At 48.4% G+C, this 27,796-nt stretch overlaps 9 protein-coding genes across 9 annotated transcripts; 6 read left to right on the top strand and 3 right to left on the bottom strand.

Moving 5' to 3' along the window:
• The first annotated feature begins 4 nt into the window (after nucleotides 1-4).
• On the top strand, nucleotides 5-785 carry LCL2 (Long chronological lifespan protein 2). Its single transcript, XM_058502431.1, has 2 exons — nucleotides 5-315; nucleotides 424-785. Exons 1-2 carry the CDS (start codon nucleotides 135-137, stop codon nucleotides 615-617), a joined length of 375 nt encoding a protein of 124 aa, XP_058361360.1. The 5' UTR covers nucleotides 5-134; the 3' UTR covers nucleotides 618-785.
• On the bottom strand, nucleotides 786-2,303 carry ONS95_008870 (uncharacterized protein). The gene is made up of 3 exons (XM_058502430.1): nucleotides 1,813-2,303; nucleotides 1,536-1,752; nucleotides 786-1,481 (listed from the first exon to the last, which is right to left on the bottom strand). Exons 1-3 carry the CDS (start codon nucleotides 2,063-2,065, stop codon nucleotides 830-832), a joined length of 1,122 nt encoding a protein of 373 aa, XP_058361359.1. The 5' UTR covers nucleotides 2,066-2,303; the 3' UTR covers nucleotides 786-829.
• Nucleotides 2,304-2,371: 68 nt separating this feature from the next.
• On the top strand, nucleotides 2,372-3,877 carry ONS95_008869 (uncharacterized protein; the record flags this gene model as incomplete). The annotated part of the gene is made up of 1 exon (XM_058502429.1): nucleotides 2,372-3,877. The coding sequence occupies exon 1, from the start codon at nucleotides 3,011-3,013 to the stop codon at nucleotides 3,875-3,877; it is 867 nt and encodes a 288-aa protein (XP_058361358.1). The 5' UTR covers nucleotides 2,372-3,010.
• Nucleotides 3,878-4,032: 155 nt separating this feature from the next.
• Nucleotides 4,033-5,042, bottom strand: MRPL1 (mitochondrial 54S ribosomal protein mrpl1; the record flags this gene model as incomplete). The annotated part of the gene is made up of 2 exons (XM_058502428.1): nucleotides 4,033-4,693; nucleotides 4,741-5,042. The coding sequence occupies 2 exons, from the start codon at nucleotides 5,040-5,042 to the stop codon at nucleotides 4,033-4,035; spliced, it is 963 nt and encodes a 320-aa protein (XP_058361357.1).
• Nucleotides 5,043-5,210: 168 nt separating this feature from the next.
• On the top strand, nucleotides 5,211-7,172 carry ONS95_008867 (uncharacterized protein; the record flags this gene model as incomplete). Its single annotated transcript, XM_058502427.1, has 2 exons — nucleotides 5,211-5,634; nucleotides 5,684-7,172. The coding sequence occupies exons 1-2, from the start codon at nucleotides 5,243-5,245 to the stop codon at nucleotides 7,170-7,172; spliced, it is 1,881 nt and encodes a 626-aa protein (XP_058361356.1). The 5' UTR covers nucleotides 5,211-5,242.
• On the bottom strand, nucleotides 5,211-13,426 carry ONS95_008866 (uncharacterized protein). The gene is made up of 17 exons (XM_058502426.1): nucleotides 12,948-13,426; nucleotides 12,765-12,895; nucleotides 12,173-12,704; nucleotides 11,894-12,120; nucleotides 11,564-11,846; nucleotides 11,275-11,508; nucleotides 10,444-11,225; nucleotides 10,227-10,389; nucleotides 9,840-10,175; nucleotides 9,589-9,784; nucleotides 9,485-9,535; nucleotides 9,366-9,430; nucleotides 9,169-9,310; nucleotides 8,641-9,117; nucleotides 8,507-8,590; nucleotides 8,051-8,452; nucleotides 5,211-7,967 (listed from the first exon to the last, which is right to left on the bottom strand). The coding sequence occupies exons 1-17, from the start codon at nucleotides 13,021-13,023 to the stop codon at nucleotides 7,751-7,753; spliced, it is 4,398 nt and encodes a 1,465-aa protein (XP_058361355.1). The 5' UTR covers nucleotides 13,024-13,426; the 3' UTR covers nucleotides 5,211-7,750.
• On the top strand, nucleotides 13,427-15,704 carry ONS95_008865 (uncharacterized protein). The gene is made up of 4 exons (XM_058502425.1): nucleotides 13,427-14,139; nucleotides 14,190-14,229; nucleotides 14,388-14,594; nucleotides 14,647-15,704. Exons 1-4 carry the CDS (start codon nucleotides 13,809-13,811, stop codon nucleotides 15,605-15,607), a joined length of 1,539 nt encoding a protein of 512 aa, XP_058361354.1. The 5' UTR covers nucleotides 13,427-13,808; the 3' UTR covers nucleotides 15,608-15,704.
• A 1,525-nt stretch (nucleotides 15,705-17,229) lies between these two features.
• ONS95_008864 (uncharacterized protein) lies at nucleotides 17,230-18,376 on the top strand (the record flags this gene model as incomplete). The annotated part of the gene is made up of 2 exons (XM_058502424.1): nucleotides 17,230-17,857; nucleotides 17,922-18,376. The coding sequence occupies exons 1-2, from the start codon at nucleotides 17,776-17,778 to the stop codon at nucleotides 18,374-18,376; spliced, it is 537 nt and encodes a 178-aa protein (XP_058361353.1). The 5' UTR covers nucleotides 17,230-17,775.
• A 2,842-nt stretch (nucleotides 18,377-21,218) lies between these two features.
• Nucleotides 21,219-23,065, top strand: ONS95_008863 (uncharacterized protein; the record flags this gene model as incomplete). The annotated part of the gene is made up of 7 exons (XM_058502423.1): nucleotides 21,219-21,409; nucleotides 21,483-21,680; nucleotides 21,736-21,864; nucleotides 21,914-22,126; nucleotides 22,174-22,365; nucleotides 22,419-22,802; nucleotides 22,855-23,065. The coding sequence occupies 7 exons, from the start codon at nucleotides 21,219-21,221 to the stop codon at nucleotides 23,063-23,065; spliced, it is 1,518 nt and encodes a 505-aa protein (XP_058361352.1).
• Nucleotides 23,066-27,796: the final 4,731 nt, after the last annotated feature.

Here is a 27,796-nt window from a genome sequence, read left to right as displayed (position 1 = left end):
CACTTCTTTGTCAACACTTCACTGCACCAACTTTGAACTTGTTTCCAAGTCTCTCCAGAGCAGATACTACACTGAGAAAATATCTACAGCCGCAATACTGAAACTACCGCCACGACAAATCCACAGGCGCAAACATGGCTCGCATACTACTTTCCCTCCTCTCCGCAACGCTCCTCTTCCTCTCAGTTGTAAACGCCCAGTTCCAATTCTTTGAGCAGATGTTCAATGGACAGGGGCAGCAGCAACAGCAAAGACATCAAGAGCCGCAGAATGTACCAAGTGATTCAAATTGGTACCAGCAGAACTTTGAGCAAGGTAAGCCTCCGTTTCTCTTGTCGGTAGCTGGCCTAGATCATTCCATTGTCATTCTTAGTAAATTTATAATGGGAAGAGATGGTAAGAAAGAGGCTAATATTTAAGCAGCACACTGCTCGAATTACCTGTGTCCCGACACCTTAGCATGCGTACATTTCCCACATCACTGCCCTTGTCCTCACCCTACCTTCGAAGAGAAGTTCGAACTTGGCGATGGCAAGGCAGTTTGTATCAGTAAAGGAGGCTTCAAAGCTGGAGAAGCGGCGCGGAAGGTTGAGCTGGCAAGGAAGGGGTTGCTATGAGAGAGTAGAGGGGTGTAGGATCTAACACGGAGCGAATACAAATACTGAGAGAAAGCCTATTCTGGAGAGGAATATGTGCTATTATGTGAAGACAATACGCCTGTATCGAAAATGAAGGAAGATCGGAGCGAAAACATCTGAAACGAATAGAGAGCGGAATGTTGAGCCATCAAATCATTTCACATTAGGTACCTGTTTATATAGGTACACATCTACACCTCGCTGCCCTTTGTCCTCTCATAATAACTCAATGCCCCCTTAGCCTTCGCACAACTACTCACACTTCCTCCATTAATGTTCGCATTAACCGGCAGCGCCTGGTTCCTCTGCACTTGTCCAAAGACATGGTAATAATACCACACCTCAGTCAGAACCGTCCTCCCATTATCCAACGTCCCATTGCCCTTCGCCGTCTCATTGAATCTCGGGCCAGAACAACCAATATACGGCAAAGCACCAAACCCAGCCACCAACGCACCCTGCAAATCAGTCAAGCTGTACTTGGTTTGATTGCTTGGCCGGATGTCCGCAGCTGAGAGCCAGCCATAGGTTGGCAGATTTTGATAGTATGCCACAGAGGTCTCGAAGAAATCGACAACTTCGCTGTGGTTTTGGTACATTGGGCCGTAGCAGGGAAGCTCAAATGTCGAGAAGCATGTTGCGTGCTTGGAGAACTCGTGGCCCCAGAAGTCAGCATTGGGTTGGTTCTGGGCTACCCAGTATTTGTTCATGTAGGCGAGCAAGTCGAATTTGCCGAAGGGCTCAAGGAAAGTTCCGATGCTGGGGCCAGTGTATGGGATGACTGGCTTGCCGTCTGGCTTTCCGGTGGTCGTGTTGGGACTCGGTAGGGGATCATATTGACGGCTTTAGAAGTTGGTCAGTGTTGTCTCTATGTTGACAAGTGAAGCTGTGACAAACCTTAGATCACAGTATTGTGTGTATGAGCCATTACAAAAGTCAGGCCACAGACCATGAAGCGTCCATGTGTTTGCAGGAAGCACTTGTCCCTCAGACTCAAGACCCGTATAAGTATCCCAGAATTGGGTGCTCAATACTAGTCCTCCAAATGTTTCTGTACAGCAGGAATCCGTTACATTTGGATACGCGTTTGCGGAACATGACAGAAATGGAGTTTCTGCAAATATTTTAATTAGCCACTTCAATTGAACATGATTGAGTATGATTGCAAACATACGAAGTTGGCATGTATGGTTCAGATTGCTCTGGCCAGGATACAGCTGTGCTTGAGAAACAGCAAGCGCTGAGGCAAGAACTGAGATTCTACTGAAGAGCATCTTGAGCGTTTGGATATTACAGTAAATATTAACAGCAAGTAACAAGCAGCAGGGAGTAAAAAGGGAAAGAAAAGAGAGCTTCTGGAAGCTATATAGCTTCTCCCTGCATCCTGTCAAAGACGGTCGATCCTCAATAACCTTGACCTTCTCCATCGGGATAATCAGCTCCGTTGCAAGGTTCCGGGATTCCTACAGTAAGTACCTGCTACGTGCAGGTACACGGGTAATTCAATTGGTTTGCAGCGAGCGACTTCATAGAACCAGTGATTTTTTTATGCGCAGGATGAGATCATGGCTCATTGGAAGCTTGAGTTGTGCAGGAGCTTGAGCTTGGAAGACCTGGATGCTGGGGAAAGCTATGCTGGATGGAGAAGGTCTTTTGGCGGGAGAAAGGCACGTGGGGAGAGATAAGACTTTGAGAGGAGGGGTACTATGGTTGCTGGCAAAGGACGAACTAGTCTGAACTTTTTACTTTTTATTGGGGACGGACTTGGCCGATGAATACAAGTACTCGTAGGTAGATTTTGATCATTTTCCTAAGCAGCCGAGGCAGATTATTTCAATCGGGAAAGCTATTTCATTTCTAACGGGGTACCTACCTACTTCTGGCACAATGTAGCGAATGGAATGACCTGCAAAGCGGAAACCAGATATAGAACAACGAGTCAAACAGGAGAAGCTGAGAGTTGCTCACGATTTTATCAGCTACATCATCAGGCAACAAAGGTATCCTAGATGTCAGACAATGGATTCAATTCACTTGAAACGCTTGTTCTCGACGCGATCAAAACGATCTGATAAGATTAGGGAGTTGTGCCAAGCTAAACATTTTTGATATCACCTGGTTGGAACATCCCTCTTCGATCGAACCTGAAATCAAAAATCTGCCCAAATTTTACCAAAACACCAACTCAGCTCGGAGACAACTGATAGATTCCAACCAGACCCAATTTCCAAAACTTCACCATCCTTCTGTCCAGCCTGGCCCAATCAAGGTGGATTGGAAGCTGCACTGGACACGTGACAAGTTTCATCTCCAGAACCTCCCTCGAAGGACTGCCATTCCAAAGGAGACCGCCTCGGAGACTTGCACTTAGAATGAGCAAATTCTACTTCGGCGGTGCCTCCGGCTCTGTCTCCTCAGACGACGAAGACAACCTCCCATACCCTGAGGCTCTCCCCCGCAGCGACTTCCTCGCACCCACCTTCTCCGCCCCAGCCTACCTCTCCACGCTCTCAGACCGGCACCAAACACTCGAAGACCTGCGTTCCGACCTACGAGAACGCTCACAAGCTCTGTCCAAAGAACTCCTTGACCTTGTCAACACCAATTACGAGCAGTTTCTCAGCTTGGGCTCGGATCTCAAGGGTGGTGAGGAGAAGGTCGAGGATGTTAGGGTGGGACTATTGGGGTTTAAGAGGGGTGTTGAGGATGTTAGGGGGAAGGTTAGAGAGAGGAGGGGGGAGGTAGAGGGGTTGTTGAGAGAGAAGGGGGAAGTTAGTAGGGAGATTGCTCTGGGAAGGAAGTTGTTGGAGGTGGATGAGAGGTTGGAGGAATTGGAAGATAGGCTGATGGTCGCGTCTCTTGGGAAGACGGTCGATGGGAGTCAGGAGGACTCGTGGAGTGATAGTGAGGATGAGGATGAAGAGGATGATGAGCTGGCTTTGGATGGTGCTGTTGGTGGGACCAGTACCAAGAAGTTGCAACGGCTTGTAGTTGATTGTCGACGAGTCGAAGCACTGGCGGAGAATATTGGAGAAGAACATCCATTTATTGTTGCTCAGCAGTCGAGGATTATCAGGGTTAGGAACACAATTCTCCTGGATCTCAGCACAGCTTTGAAGCAGACCGCAGTTATGGGCGAGAGTGGAAAGACGAGGTTGATCAAGATCTTGAGCATTTACCGAGAGTTCGAGGCAAACGCAGAGGCGGTGAAGGTATTAAAGCACTTGAAATCAAGGTAGAATCTGACTTTGGCTTGTAGCATGGCGTTAGGGTTCAGTGGCATCGAAAACCAGTATGACGGATACTCTCGAGAGAACTTTGTAGATCTAGCGCTACAGTCCCCACAAGGCAAGACAAAAAAATATGATACATCTAATCTCTACAATCGTACATACTATGAGGTTGACAAATCCCTCGGAGTGATATCTGAATTCAGAGACCTGAACTCTCCACTGAGAGGAAATCCTGGAGCATTCGTCGAGCTTAAAACCACTTCAGCCACCTCCTTACTGATCTTGTCACTCATGTTCGCCATATCCTTCTTCACAGCTTCAATCACGGCCTTGATGTTCCTCTGCATCTCCTCGGGTGTGAACCCTAACTGTCCAACCGCCATCCGTACCACACCTAGACGTTCTCTGTATTCCGCGCCTCCAATCAAATCTTTCAACATTCCAGCTGGATCCTTTACCACAGTTCCCAGCTTGGTGCTCGGCATCAGGCCCTTCGGTCCAAGGAATCTACCCAGTCCAGCCTTGTTCATCTTGTCCAGAGAATCCGTCTGGCAAATACATCTGTCAAAGTCGATCCGTCCATCCTTCACAGCCTCGAAGATTTCCTCCTCCCCTACTAATGTGGCTCCAGCTGAGAGAGCTTCCTTCGCATACTTCGAATCGGGCGGGCAAATGACACATATTCGAACATCGGTCTTGACGGGATGTGGAAGCCGTAGTCGATTTCGTACCACGGGACCGTTCTTCAGGGACTTGAATTTTATGTGCATCTCGTATTTCACCGATGTTGGTTTCTGTCCAACCTCAAATGCCCGTATGTATCTAAGCTTGTCAGTCACGTCCATCAAGAGAGTCGCCTTAACACATACCGCATAGCATCGCAGAGAGAGAATCGATCGGCATCTCGCTGATCATACTGAATATAAGTCGTCCGTGCCTTCTTTTTCTTCTTCGAATCATCGCTCTTCTTCTTGTTCTTTTGGGGATTCGAGCTCGTTTTATTCAGCTTCAACTTGTCCGACTTCGCGAGGATTTTCGGAGCGTTTGCTCCTCGGGCTGCCAAAATGGCTGTTGTGCTGAGCAGCCTCGACGAGACTCTTTGAGATGCTGGCCGACTCGATGCTAAACATAAGCTGCTCAATTGAGCTAGGCAGGGTCTTGCTGTCGCCATGGCGAAGATGTTGATGATTGTCCAATATTCTTGAGGTCGCGAGACATCGACATAAATTCAAGGTCTCTTTCCGTCCTAGCGTTCAACAACCCCTGCTCCGCCAATGCAGTCCGATTTGACTCAGAGAGTGCACCCCGCCAAAATATTCAAACCCCTCCAAAACTCCCACCACCATTTGCCCACACTATAACACCGCAATAATGAAGCCGCAGGAGGTATCTCAGCTTGCTGCTAGCCTGTCGGCTTTAGACTTCAAAGCTATCGAGCCTCATCTCACCGCCCTTGACAAACATCTCACGCTCAGAACGTATGTGGAGGGGTACACGCTCAGCCAAGTCGATACCGATATTTGGATTGCCATTCGTACAAACAGAGTCGCAGCTGCCGCTTTGAAGAGAGGAACTCTGGTCAATGTTGGGAGATGGTTCAACTATGTCGAGCAAAGTCATCCAGAGATCCAGCAGGAGATCAAGGCAAAAGATGAGGCCGAGAAGGCAAAGAAGGCGGTTCAAAGTCGCGCAGGTGCCAGCTACAACATGGCCTTACAGGATGTCGAGAAGGGCGTTGTTACCAGATTCCCACCTGAGCCATCGTGAGTTCCTTTGCTCTCGTCCACCTCACTTTTTGCTAATTCGAGGCAGTGGATACCTCCATATTGGACACATTAAAGCCGCACTTTTAAACGACTACTTCGCACACGAGCTCTACAAAGGCACATTACTCCTTCGATTTGACGATACCAACCCGTCGAAAGAGAAGCAAGAGTATCAGGACTCAATCGTGGAGGACCTCAAGATGGTTGGAATCAAACCGGACAAGACAAGTTACACTAGTGATTACCTCGAGGACCTCTACCAATATGGCATTCGCATGATCAAGGAGGGTCACGCATATGCGGATGATACAGATCAAGAGACCATGCGTGCTGAGCGAATGGACGGCATTGCAAGCAAGAATCGTGATAAGAGTGTTGAGGAGAACCTGGCTATCTTTGAGAGCATGAAGGAAGGATCCGATATTGGACGGAAATACTGCATTCGTGCGAAGATGTCTGTGGATAATCCAAACAAGGCCATGCGTGATCCAGTCATCTACCGTTGTAATGTGGACACACCTCATCACCGAACTGGTACGGCATGGAAGATGTATCCTACCTACGATTTTGCTTGCCCAATTGTGGACTCGTTGGAAGGGGTCACTCATGCTTTGAGGACTACTGAGTATACCGACCGAAATCCGCAGTACCAATGGTTCCTCGACACACTAAAGCTCCGTCAAGTGCACATGTGGGATTTTGCAAGAATGAACTTCATTCGAACTGTTCTCTCGAAGCGGAAGTTGACAAAATTGGTTGATTCCGGAGCCGTTTGGGGCTGGGATGATCCCCGAATGCCCACCATCCGAGGAGTCCGTAGACACGGAATGACTATCTCAGCGCTGCGAGACTTTATCTTGAAGCAAGGACCAAGTCGCAACATTGTGGTAATGGATTGGACGAATTTCTGGGCTTCGAACAAGAAGGAGATCGACCCTGTTGCGCCACGACATACCGCTGTTGCAGAGAAGGATGCAGTGAAGGCAACCCTTACCAATGGACCAGAGAAGGCATACACTGAGGATAAGCCCAAACACGTCAAGAATCCTGCTGTTGGTACCAAGAAGGTCGCTTTCAGCAAGCACTTGATTCTCGACCAGGAGGACGTGAAGCTTTTTAAGGAGGGCGAGGAGATTACCCTTATGGGCTGGGGTAACGCGTTTGTCCGAAAGATCAACGGATCGAATTCCATTACGGATATCGAGCTTGAGCTCCATCTCGAGGGTGATTTCAAAAAGACTGAGAAGAAAGTAACATGGCTCTCCACCGATGGACAGGAGCTTGTCCCAGCTGAGGTATGGGAGTTTGACCATCTATTCACCAAGGACAAGTTGGAGGAAGAGGATAACTGGGAGGATTTCGTCAACAAGGATTCCGCGACCATGGTACCGCAGTTGTGTGACGAGAACGTCAAGGATTTGAAGGAGGACGATATCATCCAGCTTGAGCGCAAGGGATTTTATAGAGTGGATAAGCCGGCGGCAGCTGGGAAGGCTGTGGTCTTGTTTGGAATTCCTACTGGAAAGACGAAGTAGACGTAAAAGTATCTATTGCGAACGGCTTAGATGGTCGGCAATGAATGATTTGTGATGCATGTCTTGTGGAATTGGTTTCTCGTGCCTTTTCAACAAGGTAACAGCTAGATGTATTCCTCTTAATGACTCCTCGCCCGCTGCTTTCACCGAAGTCTGGATTCAGGGCTTGCGATCCCAAGCAAGACTTTCCCTTGGATTTCGTTTTCCACGGACTACCATTGGGCTAGAAACGAGATCAAGGGGCCTAAGAATATGCATTTGAGATTCCGCGTCGGCTTTGGTAGGGTAGCGGTGAGAAAGAAGTTAATTGGAAAGGGATAAAGAGCTGACTCCATGTCTTTTGGTATTGCCTGTGGTCCTCAGGCAATCGACCCAGAGTGAATGTCTTTTCTAGCTCTGATATCTAATTTAACAGCTTGTAGCGTGTCGAAGCGACAAGTTTCTCTCGGGGTAACGAGCGAATGTAAACAAAGAGAACTCGCGGACACACTCCGGAAGCGATGACCAAAAATTATCAATAATCAAGAACTATTTCCCCAATTTGGCATATTTTCTGATGAGTCAAGAAGTGACATAAATCAAGAAGAAGCGTGATACAATTTCGAGAACGCACTTCCCTCCTTCTCTAGCAAAACGCTCGGGCCCCCAAACTCGACCAAGTTCCCCTTGTTGAGCACAGCAACGCGATCGAAATCAAGGAGACTATCCAAGCGGTGCGCAATCATAATGATGGTATGGGTTTTGAACTCCGAGCGTATGATCGCTTGCATTTGTGCATCGGTCTTGACGTCGACGCTTTTATGAATGAATGTCAGTGTTTGCCTTACAATATGATGTGTCGCGGTAAGTTGGGTGGGAATGTGATGGATAATTCATACCTGCTCGTCGGCTCATCAAGTATCAACAGTGAACTCTTCCTTAGTATCGCTCTCGCGAGACAAAACAATTGTCTCTGTCCGTATGAAAGGAAGTTCTCATCCATAACCGCATCCAGCACCGCGACATCCGCTTCCTTTCCTCCTTCGACTTTCGCGGCAATCACGTCCCAAAGTCCGACTTTCTGTATCGCAGTCACTATCTCGGTGTCACTTGCTTCACCTAGAGGATCGGCGTTCAGACGGATGGAGCCGGTGAAGAGGAAGGGGTCTTGCGTGAGGCATATGAGTCGCTGGCGGATGAGTGGCCGGGGGATGGTGGAGAGGTCGTGGTTGTCGAGGGTTATTTTGCCGGAGCTCAGTTCAACCATGCGGAGGATGGAGGAGATGAAGGAGCTTTTTCCGCTATCAAAGCGCTTAGTCTATATGTAGGTGAGGGGAGCAGAAGTGAGAGCTTACCTGCCGCTCCTGCCGCATATGCCAATCTTTTGGCCTGGCAAGATCGACATACTGATATTGTTCAGTACCGGAGCTGTATGGGACCTGCGGCACGGTCAGTACTAGGAGATAGGGAAGGTGTCGGATCGATATACCCATAGCTGGCGGAGACCCCCTCAAAAATTAAATGTCCTTGTGCTGGCCATTGCGAATCAGGCGCTCCATCTTCTCCTTCCAACAGCTCACTTGGAGTATCCTCTGAAAAGCTCTTGATTCTAGCAACGGCACCCAAAGAAGTTTCCAATGTGGTCCATTGCATAATCAGCGCTGCAAGAGTCTGTCCGAGACTAGTGACTTGCACCAGAGCAATACCTAGCAAACCGGGACTGATCTTGTGCCGCAGGAATACAGCCAAGATGACAAGCAATATCGCTACGCCAGCGACAATCAAGTCCAGGACCAAAGTAAGCCAGCGTTGGATACAAAGGAGCAAGTAGTATGGCTTCTGGGATGCGTCTAGTAGACGTAGATTCTTGTTCCTGTATGCTTCGGTCCAGCCAAATGCTCTGATTGTCACGAGACCGCTGAGTGTTTCCATGAAGTGTGAGAAGATGGGAGCTTTTGTCTCGATTCTGTGAGATATAGGTCAGAATGGATCTCATGTCGCAAATCAGAGGACTTACTCGAGTAGACGAAGCTGGCGGGAAGTTCGAAGGTAGAATCTTTGAATGAGGTAGAGCACTCCAACAATAAGCGGAAGAACTGCGGCGAAATAACCAACAGCAGCAACAACAAGTGACATGGTCCCAACGGTGGAGCCAATTTCTAAGGACTTGATTAGGACAATATCTCTCAGTTATGGGAGAGAATAAGCACATACGGAAGAAAACATTGATCAGGGCACCCGGTAAAGTCATGTCGACAAGTCGCATATCTTGGCTGAATCTTCTCATGGGTTAGTAGGCGGAACTTAGATCAAACGACGTTGCTCAGCAGTACCTGTTTACAAGCTCTCCTGTCTCTGTCGCCGCATAAAACGCCATTGGTGCTCTAAGAGGCTTGTCAGAATATTGAGCACCAAAAGCTTTGAGTTGTCAACTTGCCTCATTGCAGCCCTCAAAATGGTTCTATGAAGACCGTTTGACGATTTTGCTGCTAGCTCAACATACAAGTAGAACACCGCTGAACTCATGAAAAGGGCGACGAGAAAACTCCAAAGCGCATACATCCCGATCCAATATCCCAGCCTCTCATTCGGGTGGCGCTGACTATCAGCCGCCCACCAACTTACCCACAAATCTTGAGAAATGGTCAGCATAGGTTGTGTCAGATTGGTTGGTTGGGGAACACTAACATTGCACCATCATGAGAGTACATTCTACAACCACCAGCACTGAGAATCCAGCAAGACCTAATAAGCCCATAGATTTGGAATAGTAGACATATATTTTCCAGTCTCCAGTCTGTCGACTTAAATCTGTTGTAACTACTTGGGGCACTGGAATCGCCGGTTGATCTTTTGTCTGAGTACGTGGTTCTGCAATTCCGTCGGCTTTCTTGCTTTCTTGACTTTTGGCGAGACTTTGGACATAAGCTTGAGAGATAGCAAGATCGTTGTAGCGACCTTGTTCGAGGATGTGGCCGTTCGTTCCGAGGACCACGATGTGATCTGCCTCAGATAGTCGATGAACTACAGTACAGTCAGTGAATACGAGTCACTGCGCTGTGGGGTATTACTTACCTCCATGAGTAGCAAGGATTATAGTTGTTCCTGATTGAGCAAGTAGTCCATCTTTGCCAAACACACCAGCAAAGACGTGTTGTTCCGTTACTGTATCAAGTCCACTGAAGACATCATCAAAGATGGCAAGTTTCTTTCGAGAGTAAACAGCCCTGGCAATGGACTGTCATGGATCAATATCCGTGCTTCGAATCTTATACCTGGGCTTGTTGCTTACCATACGTTGCTTCTGTCCCCCACTTAAAGTGATCCCTTTGCTACCCACAAGGGTTGCATCGCCAGAGGGCATATGCTGAATATCAGTATCCAGGTTACAAGCTTTAATGACAGTTTCATACCAACCCTGCTCGTAGCTCGATTCTGCGATGACATTTTCTCGAATCGTTCCGTTGATAAGCCAAGGCGTCTGTTCACTGAAAGCTATCTCTTCAGATCGAGCATACACCAATCCACGAGCAGTGGACGTCTCGCCAAGTATGCCTTTCAGCAGTGTTGACTTCCCACATCCGATAGAGCCTACTATCATCGTGAGTCGGGCCTTTGAAGGTAGCTGCAAGGTAGCATTGTTGATAGTTGCCGAAGTTGTACTTGTCCAACCAAAATCGCCTGCTTTGATGACAACTTGGTCATTCGGAGACAAGATCCTGGAATGCGCAAGCGTTTTGGGAGCTGACGGTGGCATCAACTCGATGTCGCCACCGGATGAGGTTCGATTCAAAGGGAAAACAAGGTCATCGGAGCTGTCGTCTGAGCCAAGTGCCCGCTGATCTATTCTGGGTTCTTCGAGAAGGAACTCTTGGATCCGTTGGAAACACCCCGATGAGACGTAGACTTTCGGCAGTGCAAGCAAGAACATTGAGAGGGGATTGTCCAGTATCGTAAGGATCGACAGAGTTGTGACAGCCATTTCAACAGTGAGCGCAGGGCTTCCCTGAACTTTGGCCACAATGGCGTATGCAGCGAGAGTGAAGAATTGGGTAAAAACGTGCGGGAAGTTATCTTTACATCTGTCAGCTGAGCAGCTATTGCTTAGGGGAACTGTTCTCACATATCAACGTTAGTCCACTAGATAGACGTCTGAACCTCTTCGATAATCTCAGCTCTCTTTCTCGCATTGCTTGCATGCTAGATCCAAGCTTTTCAGTCAGACCAAGCATCTTTATGCTTTTCATCGAGCCGAGGGTCTCCGAGGTGAAGTTGACTCTCTGCTGGATAGCCTCCAGCCAGACTTTCTGCCGCATCGTTACGTAGCTTGAGAATTTCGAGGTAACCAGAGTCGAAACTGTTGACGATATCAGCAAGCTACGTTTGAATAAGATTTACGTCGCCGGACTTACCTATAGCCAGAATTACAGGAGCGATGCACACCGCTCCTACCTGACGTTCAAGAAGGTAGATTGCAATGCCAATTTGGAGTAGGTTAGCCCAGAGATCGGTAATGATGAGATGCAAGTTTTCAGCGATTTGCTCAACATCCGTGCCCATCAGAGTCATCGCTGCAGAGTCGTTTATGTTTGCAGATTTCAAGGTAGTAATCTTTCGATATATCATGCCGATCAATCCACCTCGCACCATCGCCATCAATCTGAACGAAAGATGCTGATACCATCCAGTGGCGGTCTGTGTAAAACATTAGTGGCTGTAGCAAGCAAACAAAATGTACGTACCGCATTTCCGATGTACACAAATGTGTAAGCTCCGATGAGTCCGTAACCGATATTTACATTCTCACTGCCATCCACTGATTGAACAAATTTGATGGCTCCGTTGACCAAAAATGGTTGCGCAACGCTGAAACCAACGACACATAGCCTGGGGAAAACAATAGACAAAATATTCCAGCGGAAGCCAATGAGTGCTTGCCTCATGAGCGAGTTCCTGTTCGTTTGGTCGCCTGGGGATATTAGCGAGGCTGCACACCAACCATCAATTACTGATGAACTTACATGTGTCCCACCTCGCCTGCAAATCGTCAGATAATTTGCGCGAAGAGAGGCTTTCGTTGATCGGAAAGATATCGTCAGCAGATAAGACATTGTTAAAGCCCTTCGCGAGTAGTGAATTCAACCACCAGAAGAATCCACGACTGAAAAGCCCACCTGTAACCTCAGGTGACAGCCCTCGGTATGCAGCAAGTAGAATGCGCCTCTTGCCTAGAGTCTCAAGTAAAAGCATCAAAGATTTGACGGCAACAGCCGCCGTGAGAACAGCAGCTATGGGGTCGTTCGCTGGAAGTAGCCATTGTGTCCTAACCCGAGCGATATCAAAGATAAGTGATACGAATAAGTATGCTGCAATGACGAAAGAGGGTCTGATGGCTTTCACATGCTCAAGATGGGAGAGTAAACCCAACCCCAAAGCTGCGAGGAGGTTCAAGACTGTCGAAGCAATCGACAGTCGTGTTTTGAAGTACACATTTGAGGATGACCATAGGATAATTAAGGCGAGTTGAAGACAGGCGTAGATAGCAATAGCACCCTAGAGTTCCGAGCATGAGCATATGCAAGAATTTAAGAGTAGGAGCACTGAGAAACGTACCAACTTTATGGCATGGATGACTGTTGATTTGACTTTTATTCTTCGCTTGAAAAGTCTGATTGCTCGCAGAGGAGTGAAGATAATAAAACAGGCCGCGGGCAGAATGGTGAGAATGCTCTCTTCGAATGACACTGCACTGTGATGAGCAAATGTGAACAAAGAACTAGGCCTCTTTTCACTTACCTGTGAAGTCGAAGCCGCCCCGACAGTTTGCTGATTGCACACCAGGACCAAACGAGTCGTCGCCGCACCCGTTCATGATGGTCGAGAACCGTGAAGGTTGGATTTGTGTGCTAAGGTTCGTTGCTGACTGCTCAGCGTGAGAACTTTATTAGAACCAGCAAGCATCACTCTGACAACTCCGAAATGCTTGTCAGACGGTCGGTCCATCTATGTGCCTGTCGCTGAGCAACGAATTGCAAAAAGTTGGTCGTCCGGTTTCGCGATGTTGTCCCAGCAGCGGTCCACTGCTCTCACGCCTCAAATCGCGGATGGCATCCATGGATACCAAACGATTAACTTAACATGCGAGTATATGACCTGACCTTCCTCATTCGGTATTAACTGGATGCCTGAAGGATGACGTTCCACTCTGCCAGACGACGCAAGACATTCGTGGGCGCTCTGCAGGCCATTGGCCGTGGAAACGAGAACCTTCAATTCGTACAGTATCAGCGATAAGGGACATAAAGTACCTTTCGTACCTTCCGTACCTTAGGGGCAAGATCTCCACTGAAGGCCGAGCTCCGACTCGCTCTCGAGGGTCTCTGGGTGGGAGCCAGCCCACGCCCAGACTCCCCAGACCGTCCGTCAGCTTGTCCGAGCCCCGAACTCCAGGGGTTTCAAAAGTTGTGGCCTGGAAAGTGTCGACGTGTACAATACCTGTTCCAACCCAACATTCCAAGGTTCCAACATTCTGTACCTGTGGAGGTCCTCTACTTGCCTCTCACCATGCATTATATGAAGAAGGTTGTGCGGCCAAATCACGCAGCGGCCATGAAGAATTGAGGTGACAAGAAGACACCCACCACAAGACACCATACCATGACCGCCAGCCGTGGAACGCCGAGTGAGGCAACGCCGCTGTTGCCCGAGTCGCAACAACCAGAACGACCATCTGCAACATCCCGATTTCATGTCACGACTCCTCGGTATATCGTGCTACTTCTCGCTCTCAACATTCTGATATTAGCATCAGCCGGGGGTCTCACAGTCGTACCCCAGACACGATTACTTGAAGATATCTTCTGTCACCGATATTATGGCGATGTCAAAGGTCTCGGCGACATCGACGAGTCACTATGCAAGATTGATTCCATTCAATCTGAGCTCGCTTATGTCAATGGACTGACAACCGCAGTTGAGGCAGTTGTTGGTATGTTATCCTTTTCAGAGATATTCCTCCCGGCTAATCAAGTTTCATAGGATTGACCTTTGCATTTCCCTTTGGAATCCTCGCTGACAAGTGAGTAATAAATGTGTCTTTTTCCTGCTCTTGGCAAGAATGACGACAGGCTATTTTGCCCACTTTTGGCCGTGCATATCTCCAGATCTTGAGATATGCATGGCGGAGTACCTCGTACATAACTTTCATGTCACGGGGCATTGCTAACATCATGACAGAATTGGCCGTAAGCCAGTCTACATGATCTCGATGATCGGAACTGCCCTGTATCTTGTATCCACAATGCTAGTCATTCGATTCTGGCGATTCCTCCCGGCCCATCTGGTAATATTCTGTTCGATATTCCAGGTCATCGGGGGTGGAACCCAAGTTCTGCTAGCAGTCCTTTATTCCATCGCTGCAGACGTGGAATCGAGTGCAAACAGGCAAGTCACATCCTGCCCGTAAAAAAAAAGGACATCATCTAACTCTTCACAGGGCTTCCGCATTCTTCCTCCTAGCACTTGCGAGTTACACCGGCAACCTCATCGGTCCGCTCATCTCATCCGTGATGATGGAAGTCGTGTCTCCCTGGGTTCCACTTCTAAGCGCAATCGCTTTGGTCCCAATAGGAGTCAGCACCTTCATTTTCATCCCCGAGACGCTTCGCAAGAAAGCCGATGACGAAGACACGCTGCAGGACAGCCCGTCGGCGATGAGCAGTATCATAACCCACTTCTGGCACACCCTCACCCAACTCTCGGAATCATTCTTCATGCTCAAATCGCCATCTTTGACCATCATCCTCTTTTCATTTGTCGTCCAGATGTCCCTGTTCTTCGGCAAGAGCACATTCTTCATCCAGTATTTCAGCAAGCGATTCCAATGGAGTCTGGCAAAGACCGGATATCTCCTCTCCTACCGCGGCATCATCAGCGTTGCGGTCCTCATCTTCATCCTCCCAGGGCTTTCAAAGATCCTCCTATCGCCGAACCTGCGTTTTCGCTTCTCCGCTGCGAAGAAAGACCTTGTTCTGGCGCAATGCTCAGCTTTTTTCTCGATGCTTGGATATTTCTTTATGGCTGCTCCCACTGTTCCCATCGTCTTCCTTGGTATCATCGTGGCGACTCTAGGAGATGGATTAGCGCCGCTGTGTAGGTCGCTTCTGACGGCTTACATTGACCCGCAACATATATCTAGAATATATGTATTGGTGGGGATTGTGGAAGCTCTTGGATCGATGTATGCCGGTCCTGCTTTGGCGGCTTTCTTCACTATTGGAATGAGACGGGACGGTCTTTGGATGGGATTGCCGTACTTTTGGTTGACGTTCCAGTGTTTGTTGGTTGTACTCGGGTTGTGCTTTGTCAATCTGCGGTCTGCAATTGTTGGGAAGTCTACTGAGAATGAAGGAGAGCAAGAGGGTCTGGTACCCAGGGGAGAGGATGAAGTGGTGTGAACTGAGCATCAAGTGGGGACAGAGCTCGACACGGGAGATAAATGCTAGAAGGCAACAACACAAGGCGTCATATAGATAGGAGATTTTTAACATTGGTAGATTTTGTACATGGAGATTATCAATTGTGGTAGGACTTATAATATAATACAGCCGACTTTCTAATCTACGTTACCTACCAAGCGCCACAACATATCTTAGTGACTCCCAATATGAAAACAACACTGACAGGCACTGACAATAAATCTTCTCGGAGTACAAACTCACGCAACATTTAGACTACTAGTCTCAGGAAACTCCATTACAAGCCAGCGATGCCCGAATCCTCTCAAAGCCGGTCCAGCAAAGTAGCAACCGATACCGATCAACGACAATTCAACGCAAATATCGCTCTCGATATTCATCGCGCCTTCGTAGCCCACGGCCTTAATAGAAGGGAAAGTGGTATACGGCAGCGCGAACGAGTTGAGGTCGCACCTAATACAAATGACCAACAGAAGCGAGGCGGATCGCAAAGCTGGAAAGCTCTCGACAGCGTATGTTACTATGTTTTGCTAACGATATTAGCACCGAGAAAGCCGGCAAATACAGCTAGTAGATACTTCTAAATCAGCAACGGTATTAGGAATTAAATGAACGAAGTAAAAATGACCTACCAGTGTACAAGACAGCAACCGAGGACCAGTGCCACGTCTCTGGATCCTCCAGCTCGAGCAAACAGCGATAGCAACGCCAACAAACTAGCGTTACATCCCAAACGTCATACTTTAAATTCTTTTGCAACGACAGTAGTATTGGCATTCCCATTCTAAGACTCTAGCTTCCTGTCAAGACCTTACTTGCCTTGCATCTAAGACTGCCCCCAAGAACCTCTAAGCCACAACCCCGCCTCTCCACGTGGATGTATGTGCCCGAGAACGGGCAAAAGGCACACATGCCGAGCCTGTCATGTCCCCCATTTACATTTACCCCTCGCTAGAGAACCCGGTCCTTGTCTCCGACAGTCCGACTATTGGGATCCCAGTGGTCTTGGGTTTGAGAAGTCAGATCTTTGACTCCTTGGGATTATTGGGGTTCTGAACTGTGGGGATCTTGGTGATTGGCTGTGTGCTGGAGTCGCCCTGCTATGTATGAAACGTTGAGCTCGAGGATGTGACATACGGGATAAGCTAAGGGACTTGGGTTCGTGTTGTAGGCGATGACTTTTGACCTTGGGCTTAGGTACCGACGACTTCGGTCTCAACTGTGAAGATGGGATAGGTCCTTACTCGCTTAGACGCGAAAGAATGGGTGGTAAACAAAATTCTGGGGAACAAAAGATACCCGCTTTTGGGAGAGACCGCTCTCTAAAGAATCATACTCTTGAGCGAGGTTTGTGATGCTTAGCGAGTACCAATTTTGTCTTCTCATGTTTTGTTTGAGTTTGTGCTTTTGATTTTGTGAGTAATATCAGCAGATGCAAATGCGGAGACTGGGGAGACTGTAACCAGAAGGAAGAAAGCTTCTAGACTTCATACAGGACCTTGTTCATAGGGCTATGCGACAGGTTCAATCTCTTTGTTGCTTGGAGTCATATGTTCGGTGGACATACCAGAAGTCGGGATCGGACTTACTTTACGAGCGATTGCCGGCCAACGAGATGTACCAACGTCCAAAGTAATTAATTCCCAGCGGGAAATAGGAATTATGGCCAGTTCCAACATTTCTACAGCTTTGTCGCTATCTCCAAACCCCATTCTCTATCTGCAAAGCTGAGATAGAAGCGCAACGCGCTACGCCACTTCAGGAGATACTCTCGAGCTCTCCCACAATTTGATTGGCGGAGGCGGCGAGACTGGCATGCCAAGCCATGGATAGCATCATTTAGTCGCGAGTCGTACGTACATCTGCGGGCTAGGAACAATTGATTTGAAGTTTTGATAGACGATGGATTGATAGGCGTATGCTGCGTCATGGCACAGGAGAATTTATATAAAGTCTGGTGAAAGCTTCATTCTATGTCCTGTTATTTTCTGCAGATTTCAACTTTGACTGACCTTGTTGGAGATTGAACTTCCAATCAACCTGACTTCGAGACCCATCCCGGTCATTATATGAAGAAGGAATCTGGTGCTTTTGAGAATAGACATTGACTCAGCGTTTTCTAAGTTTCCGGCTTCAGGCTTCGCAAAATGGGAGATGTCCTGCAGCTGGTCGTCGGGAATGGCGCCCCAATCCTGGCAGGATGTTTGGGCTACTTCCGACCCATGGATGGTAAGGTCACCGATTGCTGAAATCTTCAGTACAGAATACAATCTGACATGTCTATCTGTAATAGCGGCTAAAATCGTAGGTGGTGTTTTGACTATTGGAGGAGCAGTTGGATACCTCTACCCAATTCCACGTAAGTCCTTCCAAGCTCCCATACTTTCTAGTCTCCTCTCTACACTTCACTTTCTTCTACTTCACGCTGAGTCTGAATTTGTGACTGAAACACTGACATCCCACCCAGTGGCAAGGTTCTTCGGCATTCCCTTCGCCAACTCAACAAACACACACTTCGTCCCCGGGATCGGCGGTCGCAACACCGCTGCAGGAATCACAGCTCTGACTCTCGCTTTCCTGGAAGAGAGAAGGGCGCTTGGAGTTCAGTTGGCCGTGTGGACGTTGGCTGGCTGGGCAGATATTGGGATTTTGATGTCGACGAAGGGAAGCGAGAATGTGTTTGTTCATACGAGGAATATTATTGTGTTGATGGTCATCAGTTGGAGACTGTTGACGACAGATATCTAGGGATGGTCATTATGAGGAATCATCGAGAGTGAGAATTCATGATTTCTGATCATCGAGATGCTCGGCGTACCTATGTGCTTTGAACGGTTCCTGGTTGGAGATTCCGTGTTTGAATAACTGCTTTGTATTGAAAAGCTTAAGAAGTAGCTCACCGAGAACATGTTTGCACAAGACGTATCCAAGACAGTGGAGGCCATCTGATATGCTCGATCCAGGGACCATAGAACCATTTCAGACAAGAAAGATAAGAATACCTGTATTGTTTTGATCAACACATCACGTGTATAATACCCGAAGCCACCTGCAGAGTCCAGACCAGACAAACCCCTTGCATAAGAATCAGGTCATCCCGACAGACTGTTCTGTGTATGCTTCAACGATGAACCCTTGACTTGGCCGTCACACTACATTACCTTGGCGATCAATGGAAGTGAAGTGCCGAATCGAGAAGCATTTGTAAGTCACGTGTAAATCACGTAACTGAAACTCGTCCAGTGAAATGTTTCTCCTTCCCAGCCTCCGAGAGGCCTCGCTTGGCAAAATGATGGGAAAATTGCATGTACATCACCAGACATTTCTATGAGCAAGGTACTGCCAAGTCTCAGAATAGCATCATTGCGTTGTAAACTGGCCGGGTGTTCGGCTTGGAGAGGGGTGCGCTAATTCGTTCCACTCTCTATCTCCACGGCCCGCAGACGACTGGCTACCTTTTAAAAGGAACTCGTGGTCCTCAGAGAGATGTTGGATTTGACTTTTGATAATCCACTTCTCCAGTTCTCCAGTTCTCCAGATTTCGCTCGCTTCCCCGTGTTTCGCCAGCGTCAACGTCGCCGGTTCTTGGGACTCTTGGCAACACTTGGATGTTGGACACAAACGCCCTCGTTTATTTTTGCGTGTCGGACTTTGATTGAGTACCAGATTTTGCATTGTCCAATCACTGCGCACAACTTTCGGACAAGGGGATGTATTGATTGGTGCTTCCGTTCGGAGATGGGCTTGGGAGCTGGTCAGTGGCCATTGCATTGCATATTTCTCTCTTGAATTTTGCGCCTTCGCTTTGCTGATTATGCTATTTTTCTTGCACCTGACGCTATTGTACGTCGATGAGTCGCAAGCCCACAATACAAGTCTCCAAGCTCTCACCCCTCTCTTGGGACTGTCAGACGTTTGTCTGCCGAGTCAACGGCAAATGAAGCGGTGTGCGGCTTATCTGGTTATGCTTCCTGAAGTCCGGCACTGGTCTCTGAAAGCCTCAAGAAGTCAAGGACTCAGGCCAGGACTAGTTGTGTCTCTCTGTTCTCGCTTTCGTTTCCTTGAGCACTATTCAACTATCGTTTCCGACCTTCCGAGTACGATCGAAATAATGGTGCAGTTCTTCACTTGTCCACTCGTCCACTCGTCTGTCCCCTGGGCCTTACATAAAACAAGCAATCAAACCCCAAAATTGTCAATCTATTATAAATTGCTGCAGGTGGCAGGCAAGATGGCGACCATTTGACATTGGCAAGGTCAGCCATGCAGGAGGATTCAACTCAAACTCAAACTTGCCTGCCAGTCGCAGCGATGCAGTGTTTCCCAGCATCTCTACAGTAGTCTCCCAGCCACGAACCGAGAGGCACGGCTCGTCTACACAGACAAAGTGGAAGTTTGGAAGATTCGATGACTGGAAGCCATCTAAAGTTTCCCAAGTGTCAGGGGCCCTCGATTAGGCTCTTGGATTCTCTTGGTTGGGAGGTCGGGGCTATGGCCCGATGGGTAAAAGGATACATGTGTTCACGTGATGGCTACGATCATGGCCCAGAGTGTCCGGGGTCCGGGCGTCCTTCCCCACGAGACGAGGCGTTTGCTTCTTTTCTCCACCAACGTCGTCGCCGCACGCACATTTCCCACCAATGCCGCCACCAAGAACGTCAACGACTTTTGACAGCTCTGGGGGTCGTCTTGATGTCTTGACGGTGGTGTTGTACCTTTTTTAGAGTCTTACTGTTTCTTTTATCGTCTTCACGCTGCCACTTCTCACATCAGCTTGGGCTCTGCATGCAGTGCAACTCTATCCCAGCTCATCCCATGAAGTCCATGGTCGAGGATGATTGTCCTGGGTTGATTCTTCCACGCTTCCAGATCAGACTTCTTCCATATGGCCGGCTTGGCTGGACAGCCACTTTTCTAGGCAAGATATTAATGTGTTATCTTCGTGTGCTTTGCAGCCATACACATTCCAGTTGTATTTACCCGGCATCGGGGCTGATTCGCCAAGGAGCGCCAACCTACCAGGTTGCTCGTCTAGGCTGACGCATAATCCAGAATGCCCTAGCCAGAATGATTATCGGCAGAAATCCAATTGATGGGGCAAGCGCTTCCTGATGATCGTCTTGACTATCGAGCTGTCAGAGTCAGATAGTGTGTCTCAGAGGCGCCAAGCGACAGCAAGGGATAGATGCTCTTTACCTCTGTGGAGTATGTTTTTGTATACTTTGTGTCAGTCTCAAAGTATTTCAGATAAGAAACTCAGAATGATAGATCCTGTTCCGGCAGACGATGTGCATGCTGATTGGAACCATCGTAGCTGCAGAGATTGTTGGGGCGGGCATGCCACATGGACGACCAGGGGGAGCGAACGAAGGTGTCGAATTGCTGCGCAGCGCCAAGTGAATACCAAGACATGAGCATCTGGGGCCCCATGGACGCCAACACGGACTTTAATGTCTGTGGTGTACGGATAGTGGTACAGGTCGCTCCCACGACGAGGGGATATAAGATGGTGTCCCCCGTACACTTTGGCAACATTCGTGCCTCTCTCTGATCAGCAATCTCGAAGTTTAGTCATCTCAAACCGGCCAGAATGGAGAAAATCAACCACAGCGATACGTCTATGGACTTTGACAACCCTAAAGGCCACAAAGCTGAACTCGAGACTTCGTCTAACACCCAGACGTCGTTGGATGATGGCCCTCATTTCGATGCCGCAAGGACCAAGAAACTTCTTCGCAAGTTGGACTGGCATCTTGTTCCTTTCCTCTCCTTGCTCTATCTGTAAGTCACCACCCCGCATCGGCGAATCCTATGTCTATTATCAGAGTCGTCGGACAAACGCTGATCATCTCAGCCTTTCCTTCCTGGATCGTACCAACATCGGAAATGCAAAGCTCTTCAACCTCCTCCCGGATTTGAATATTCCCACGAAGTCACTCCAATACAACAATGCCTTGGCCATTTTTTTCCCCTTTTACGTGGCTGCTGAGATCCCATCCAACATGATGATGAAGCGTCTGCGCCCCAGTCTTTGGCTCACAATTATCATGATGTAAGTTACCAAGATTCTGAATCGGAAGTTCACAGGCCCCTAACCGTTCAACCAGTGCTTGGGCTATTTGCACCATCGCAATGGGCTTTGTCCACAACTACGCTGGACTCATGGCTTGCCGTGTCTTCTTGGGTATTGCTGAAGGTGGATTGTTCCCCGGTGTTACGTATTACATTACTATGTGGTGAGTAGTCTTGTTTTGAGACAATCAACATACCTAACTCGACTTCTAGGTATGCTCGTCACGAATGTGGTCTCCGCATGGCATTGTTCTTCTCAGCTGCCACTGCTGCAGGTGCATTCGGTGGCCTCCTCGCTTTTGGTATCGGCAAGATGGATGGCGTTGGTGGTCGTGGTGGATGGTCATGGATTTTCATTTTGGAGGGTGTTGCCACTCTGCTCGTCGCCTTCGTTGCATACTGGGCTATCAACGACTACCCCCGCACGTATGTTTATACATGTTGAGCTCATGATCTGTGCTAATATGGTATAGCGCCAAGTTCCTTTCTGAGGAGGAACGTACCGAAGTTGAACGTCGTTTGAAGGCCGATCGCAGCTCTCTCGCTGATGAGTTCAACTTGAAGTACGCAGTCGATGCTTTGAAGGACTGGAAGATCTACGTACATATGTTCATTACCATCGGCATCTACACCCCTCTGTACTCCATCTCTCTTTTCTTGCCAACGTAAGTCATCTTACAAAATCATCCCGTCGGAGCGAAACTAATTCCTGTCACAGTATCGTCAAGAACATGGGTTACTCCAATGAACACAGTCAGCTCATGACCGTTCCCCCATACGTGGTCGCTTGTATTTTCACCATTGGCACTGGCTTCTTTGCCGACCGAGCGAAGCAACGTGGTGTGTTCATGCTCGCCCATGAGGCCTCCGCTATCCTCGGTTTCGCTATGCTTGCCAGTTCCGGTAAGCCCGGTGTCCAATACACAGGTACCTTCTTCGCTGCATCCGGAATCTATCCTTTGGTCCCCATGGGTGTTGCATGGAACGGCAACAACATCGGTGGCAGTTTGAAGCGTGGTGTCGGTATTGCCATGCACGTCGGTTTTGGTAACTTGGGTGGCGCCATCTCGGCCTACTGTTTCTTGCCCAAATACTCTCCACGGTATGTTACACAAGTCCCTCGATCCCGGCAAACCTTTACTGATTTATCGTAGTTTCATCCCTGGTCATGTTACACTTGCATCAACAGTCTCTATGTCCTTCCTCCTCACATGCTTCATGACCATCTACCTCCGCCGCGAGAACGCCCGTCGCAACCAGTGGGCCATCGACAACAACCGCCAGCCAGAGATGTACACCGAGGAAGAGAAGCACGCCGAGCGCGAGAGAGGTGACAATGCGACGTTCTATCGCTACACCGTTTAGAGCGTTCATTGTTTGATGAGAATCAGGAGAGATATGATACCACAGGAGGAAAAGCATGATCGTTCTCCTTCTCTGTATGATGGTTACGCTATGCTACTGTAGCTAGGGGTTAACGGTTTTGTATTCGGATCGCACGGATCTGGTTACGATTTGCACGTTTTGTTGCCTGCATCAACTTGCCAAAATTATACACTGTACGAATCGTACATAGTCTGTCATAGAGAATTAACGCAGTCGTCGCTTCAGCTGACACTCATACCGAATTCGTCCCGATTTTTCCTTCTCGTGCTTGTGTGACATGCTGTACAATAGTCCTCCCAGCTGAAGCTCTGGCGTTGACGAAGCTGAGCTCGGGCTCGGAATGGAACACACCATACTTCCATCGCTTAAACTTTCGTCTCCCTCAAACCCTATCTAGCCAAAGCATATATGCAAGATCAATCAATCCAGTGGCGAAGGGGCCCTCAAATATTAAATACCAACAGTCTGTTCCACTATATTAGTTCCTCGGCTGTACCTTACTTACTACTGTATCCCCCCCTGGGAATAATGTTAAATCTCTAGAAAACTGGAGACAGTGTGGGAAGCTGTCTAAGGTGTTTATCCAATAAATCAGGCTACTTTAAGCTCTTACAGGTCACTAGAACCTTCTAATGCTACCCTTGCCTTTGCTACAGACCAGATTTTGGCTTGTGCTTTAAGCTCAAGCAGGCCTTGCAGCCACTCAAGAACTCAGTTGCAAGCTTCTGACCCACAAAACTTCACATTTAACATTATTCCCAGGGGGGGATAGTAACGAGGTCCGGGAAAAGCCAGAAACCATGAACTTGACTTCGTACAATTCATCTCGGGACTGATCTCAGGGTTGGCTGAAGGGACTTTCCGTTGCAGGGACCTCTCCAACACTACTATCCCCCCCCCGGCTTGAATGTTAAATGTGTAGAAAACTGGACCTCGTGTGGGCAGGTACTAGGGGTGTCTATCCAATAATTTAGTAGAAAATCAGCCTCAAACAAGGCTCAGGTGTCTCTCGAACCTTCTAAAGGCACCCTTACTATTACAACAGACCTAATTCTGGCTCGTGCTTTTAGCTGTGTCCAGGGCCTCTAACCACTTACCACTTGAAAGTCAGGCCTCCGACCCGCAAAAGTTCACATTTAACATTCAAGCCGGGGGGGGGGGGATAGTAGGATAGCAAGTCGCAAACCGTAACCGCAACCGCAACCGGACCGTCCGAAATTTTCACCACATTTAGCCAGCGCGGGTGTACCCAGAACGCGGGGATTACAAGGGCTGGACGAGGATCGAGTCGAGGGTCCCAACCATGCCCCGAGGTTACTTCGCTGCACCCGCTGGAGAAACACCAGACAAGCAGGCAGGGTACGGGAAATTCCAGAATTTCCAGCATCCAGACCCCGGAGAAGCAGCCAAGGTCAGCAATCCTACCATGCGAGGCTAAGATCTGACAAGCATTGTAGGTCAAGCATGTGTAAAGTACGTGCGTCTCACAACAGTAGTCTCGAATCGAAGAGATTTCAGCCAAATGGCAAGCCAACACATCGCTGGGATCGAGTCGTGACGGCTGTTCCATTGGCCGTCTCGTAATGCCTAGAAAGGTACAGATCCTCCTCCCTGAATCCTGGATACTGAACACCCGAAGGCACGAAGAAAATGTTGGTTTGATGGTAAGAGGGATGGTGAAGGCGTGCATGCATTTGAGTGTTTGCATGCATGTGTTCTAGGCTAGGACCTTTTATGTACTGCATAGCGGCTGTGTCTTGTTCCTTATGAGGAAGGGAGTGTTTGCCGAATTGCCGCCTGTGAAGGATTCAGCGACGAAGCTGCAGATAAGCGGTTTCTTTTGGTACGGTGCTTACATGTGGTTCTGGATGCGTCGAAGGAGGCGGTCAATTTAGAGTGAATTGGATGCCGTGATTAAAGTTTGTGGTCCGTATGCGTGGGCACGGCAAAGACAACAATCAGTCTTTCCCGGCTGTCTCTCATTACGAGACCGAGCCGACGGCCGCTCTGTGGCCTTGTGGTTGGAGGCACAAGAAAGTAGATAAGCACTGAAAAGGCGTTGTGCATAGATCAAAATAGCATTGGCGAGATCCATCCTATGTACGACTTTTCAAATCAGAAAATTCCACGTCTCTGCTGTGCTTCAAACTTCCCAGTTGCTAGGAAATATTATCGCAGTTCGAAAGGCCCCTCTTTCATCGCTATCTTCGACTCTTCTGCTTGCCCTGCAGCAAAGCACAAATATACCAACTGCCCGGCAATTGAAAGCATCTTGCAGGCATTCCCGCAGCTTCCTGCTGCAACCCGAAATTCTCCTCTGCTAGGCACAGAATCGATTATGTATTCTCAGTCTACTTTGTCGTAGTACCAGCATATAAACTTCCTGAACAGTTGCCTCCCTGAAAATAGGACAGAGCTCTAGCCAACCAGTTGAATGATCATGATTTGGCAATGACCTGGACGCAATGACTGGGAGCAGAGTATTGATATGTGCCTCAAGACAAAGAACTGTCCCAATCCTTTTGTAGGGTGTGTCATCAACAGTCTTGACGCCTTTGCATATCTTCTTTCCACAGGTTCGTAAAGTAATTCGGCGGCATATCCGTGCCCACCAGCACAAGCTTCACGCCCAAACCAACCGGAGCCTTGGCTGCATACTCTAATGTTTTGGCGGCCCTCGCACAACTCCCGTAGCTATTCGAATAGCCCTCCCAGCCATTCAGGTCTCCCTGTAGCATACGAGATGATGTCTTTGGATCTTTCGCCGGTTCCAGGGTTGAGAAGGAGGATGGCGGGAATGCTCTGTGGACTTTGATCAAAGAGAAGGATTTTTGGAGAGAGTTGCGAGATTTCTGCCAGTGGCGAGATAGTATAGTGCCTATGTTGGGGTCTGCCAATGCTCGATTGCATCCTGTATAGATCAGATATTAGCAATCTGGGTTCTAGAGTGTGGGTTCCAAATGGAAGGGAATAGCATACGAGTGCCAGGCCGGTGCAGAAAGGATCTTCATATTCTGTTCAGAATATTTCATTCAAATTCTTTCGAGCAGAATATGGCCTTAAAACTGCTGCTCGGTCGAGGACTGTTACATTCCAATTGGTATGGTATCTTGGGTGAGATGGACTGCAATGGAGGGGCAAAAGCTTGCGCCAATGATGAGGATGCTGGCCTCCTTGGATAGAGGTTATTGAGCCATTGTGCTGGAGGTCAAAGTATCGTGGTATGGTCATTATGACTGTCAATCGAGCAAGGCTAGGCAGTTGAGGTTTGGTGGTCGAGTAAACGTGGGACATGTTCCTGGGTAGGCTTACGCTGCCTGTGGTGAAGGTCCAGGAAGGTCGATACGCTAATGTAGCTGATTAGCGACGTTGAATAGGGGTAACACTCCACTGTCAACAAACATATCTACCAAGCGAGTCACAAATGCCAAAAAAGCGACTAACCGCTGACAGTGAGTAGTTTTTGTGCTAGAGAAAAGTGGAGATATGAGATAGGCTAGATACTCGTTGATTTATCAACATCATCCTCGTCGTCAGCTTCTCACCTGCCACGTTATCGCCGGATTTTTCGACTCTTCCTTTCCCAATCATGCACGCACAAAGTGGTTGATTGAAACACTACAATACCCTTCTACCAAGAATGGAATCGTAACTTCAACTAAAATTAGTCTATTGATCGAAAAATAAGATTCCGCCAGTACCCATCTTCGATGGATTTGGGTGAAACGAGCCCCCCCAGGTCGCGTTAATCGCAACTCTACATGTTTTGTCATGGTAGCCACAGACAAAATGCGACCAAGCCATGTTCGTGGGTCCGCTGTTACGATTAGCTTTTGTTCTCCGTGTTTTCTTGAATAACATCATCCTCTCATCCTAGCTGGGACTTTCAGGGCCAAAGCTCGCTAAATCATGCCTGAAGCAATTGTTTGGGACTGGGCTTGTAACTTGAGCGATGGCAACTCGAACACTCGAGCTTCTCTTCATACTTCTTGAGCCTTGCGATACATCTGTTGTTCTTGAAGCTGGACCGTCAACAAGTGACAAGACCCATGTTAACTCCCTGGTGTTTCCTCATTTTCGATTGCAGCTGATAGGTTGTCAGCCTAGGCCGCTTTGCCAGCTACGAAAATGCAGTCTCTGGACGCCAATGTACCTCGTTTATTTTGGTGGCGGTGACATGTCATCCTCATCGAGTTATCTTCGCCAAATAGGTCAAGGCCTGGACTCGAAAGCGGGGAACTGAGACGGGCAATGGCACCTTATGATTTGCGCCTTTTCCCAACATTCCCGTTGGCTTGGACTCCGATTCCGAATGTAGTCTTTCGGGGCACTTGAATATCTGATAATTGGCTTCCTAGCCCCTCTCTGGCAGCTGAACCGCACCCAACCCCTACCGACAGTGCGGAAAGCTTCGAACGACGCGACCAGCCATGGTAGACTGATTGGGCAGAGCGGACAAAAGTGCCGGTAATTTGCTCACACTGCTTGCAAAAGCAATAATATCGTTATGGGTCAAGAATTAGGAGATTTCGCAAAGCTGACATAATGTCGTCTTGTGGTCGGAGAAAGAAGGTTTGGTTACACCTTGTGCATGTGCTGCCAAATATCTAGCACTCTGGCTTGAGCATTGGGTAAGGGATTCATCCACATTGCAAAGAGCAGAAAGCATCCAGGACAATGGCTCTCACTTTGCTACCGAGTAAGGAGACT

The sequence above is a fragment of the Cadophora gregata genome, assembly GCF_030347475.1.
Source record: "Cadophora gregata isolate MNR1 chromosome Unknown scaffold_3, whole genome shotgun sequence".
In the NCBI taxonomy this organism is placed as follows: domain Eukaryota; kingdom Fungi; phylum Ascomycota; class Leotiomycetes; order Helotiales; family Ploettnerulaceae; genus Cadophora; species Cadophora gregata.
The sequence above is the reverse complement of the archived record's forward strand: the minus strand, read 5'-3'. Positions and strand labels throughout refer to the sequence as shown.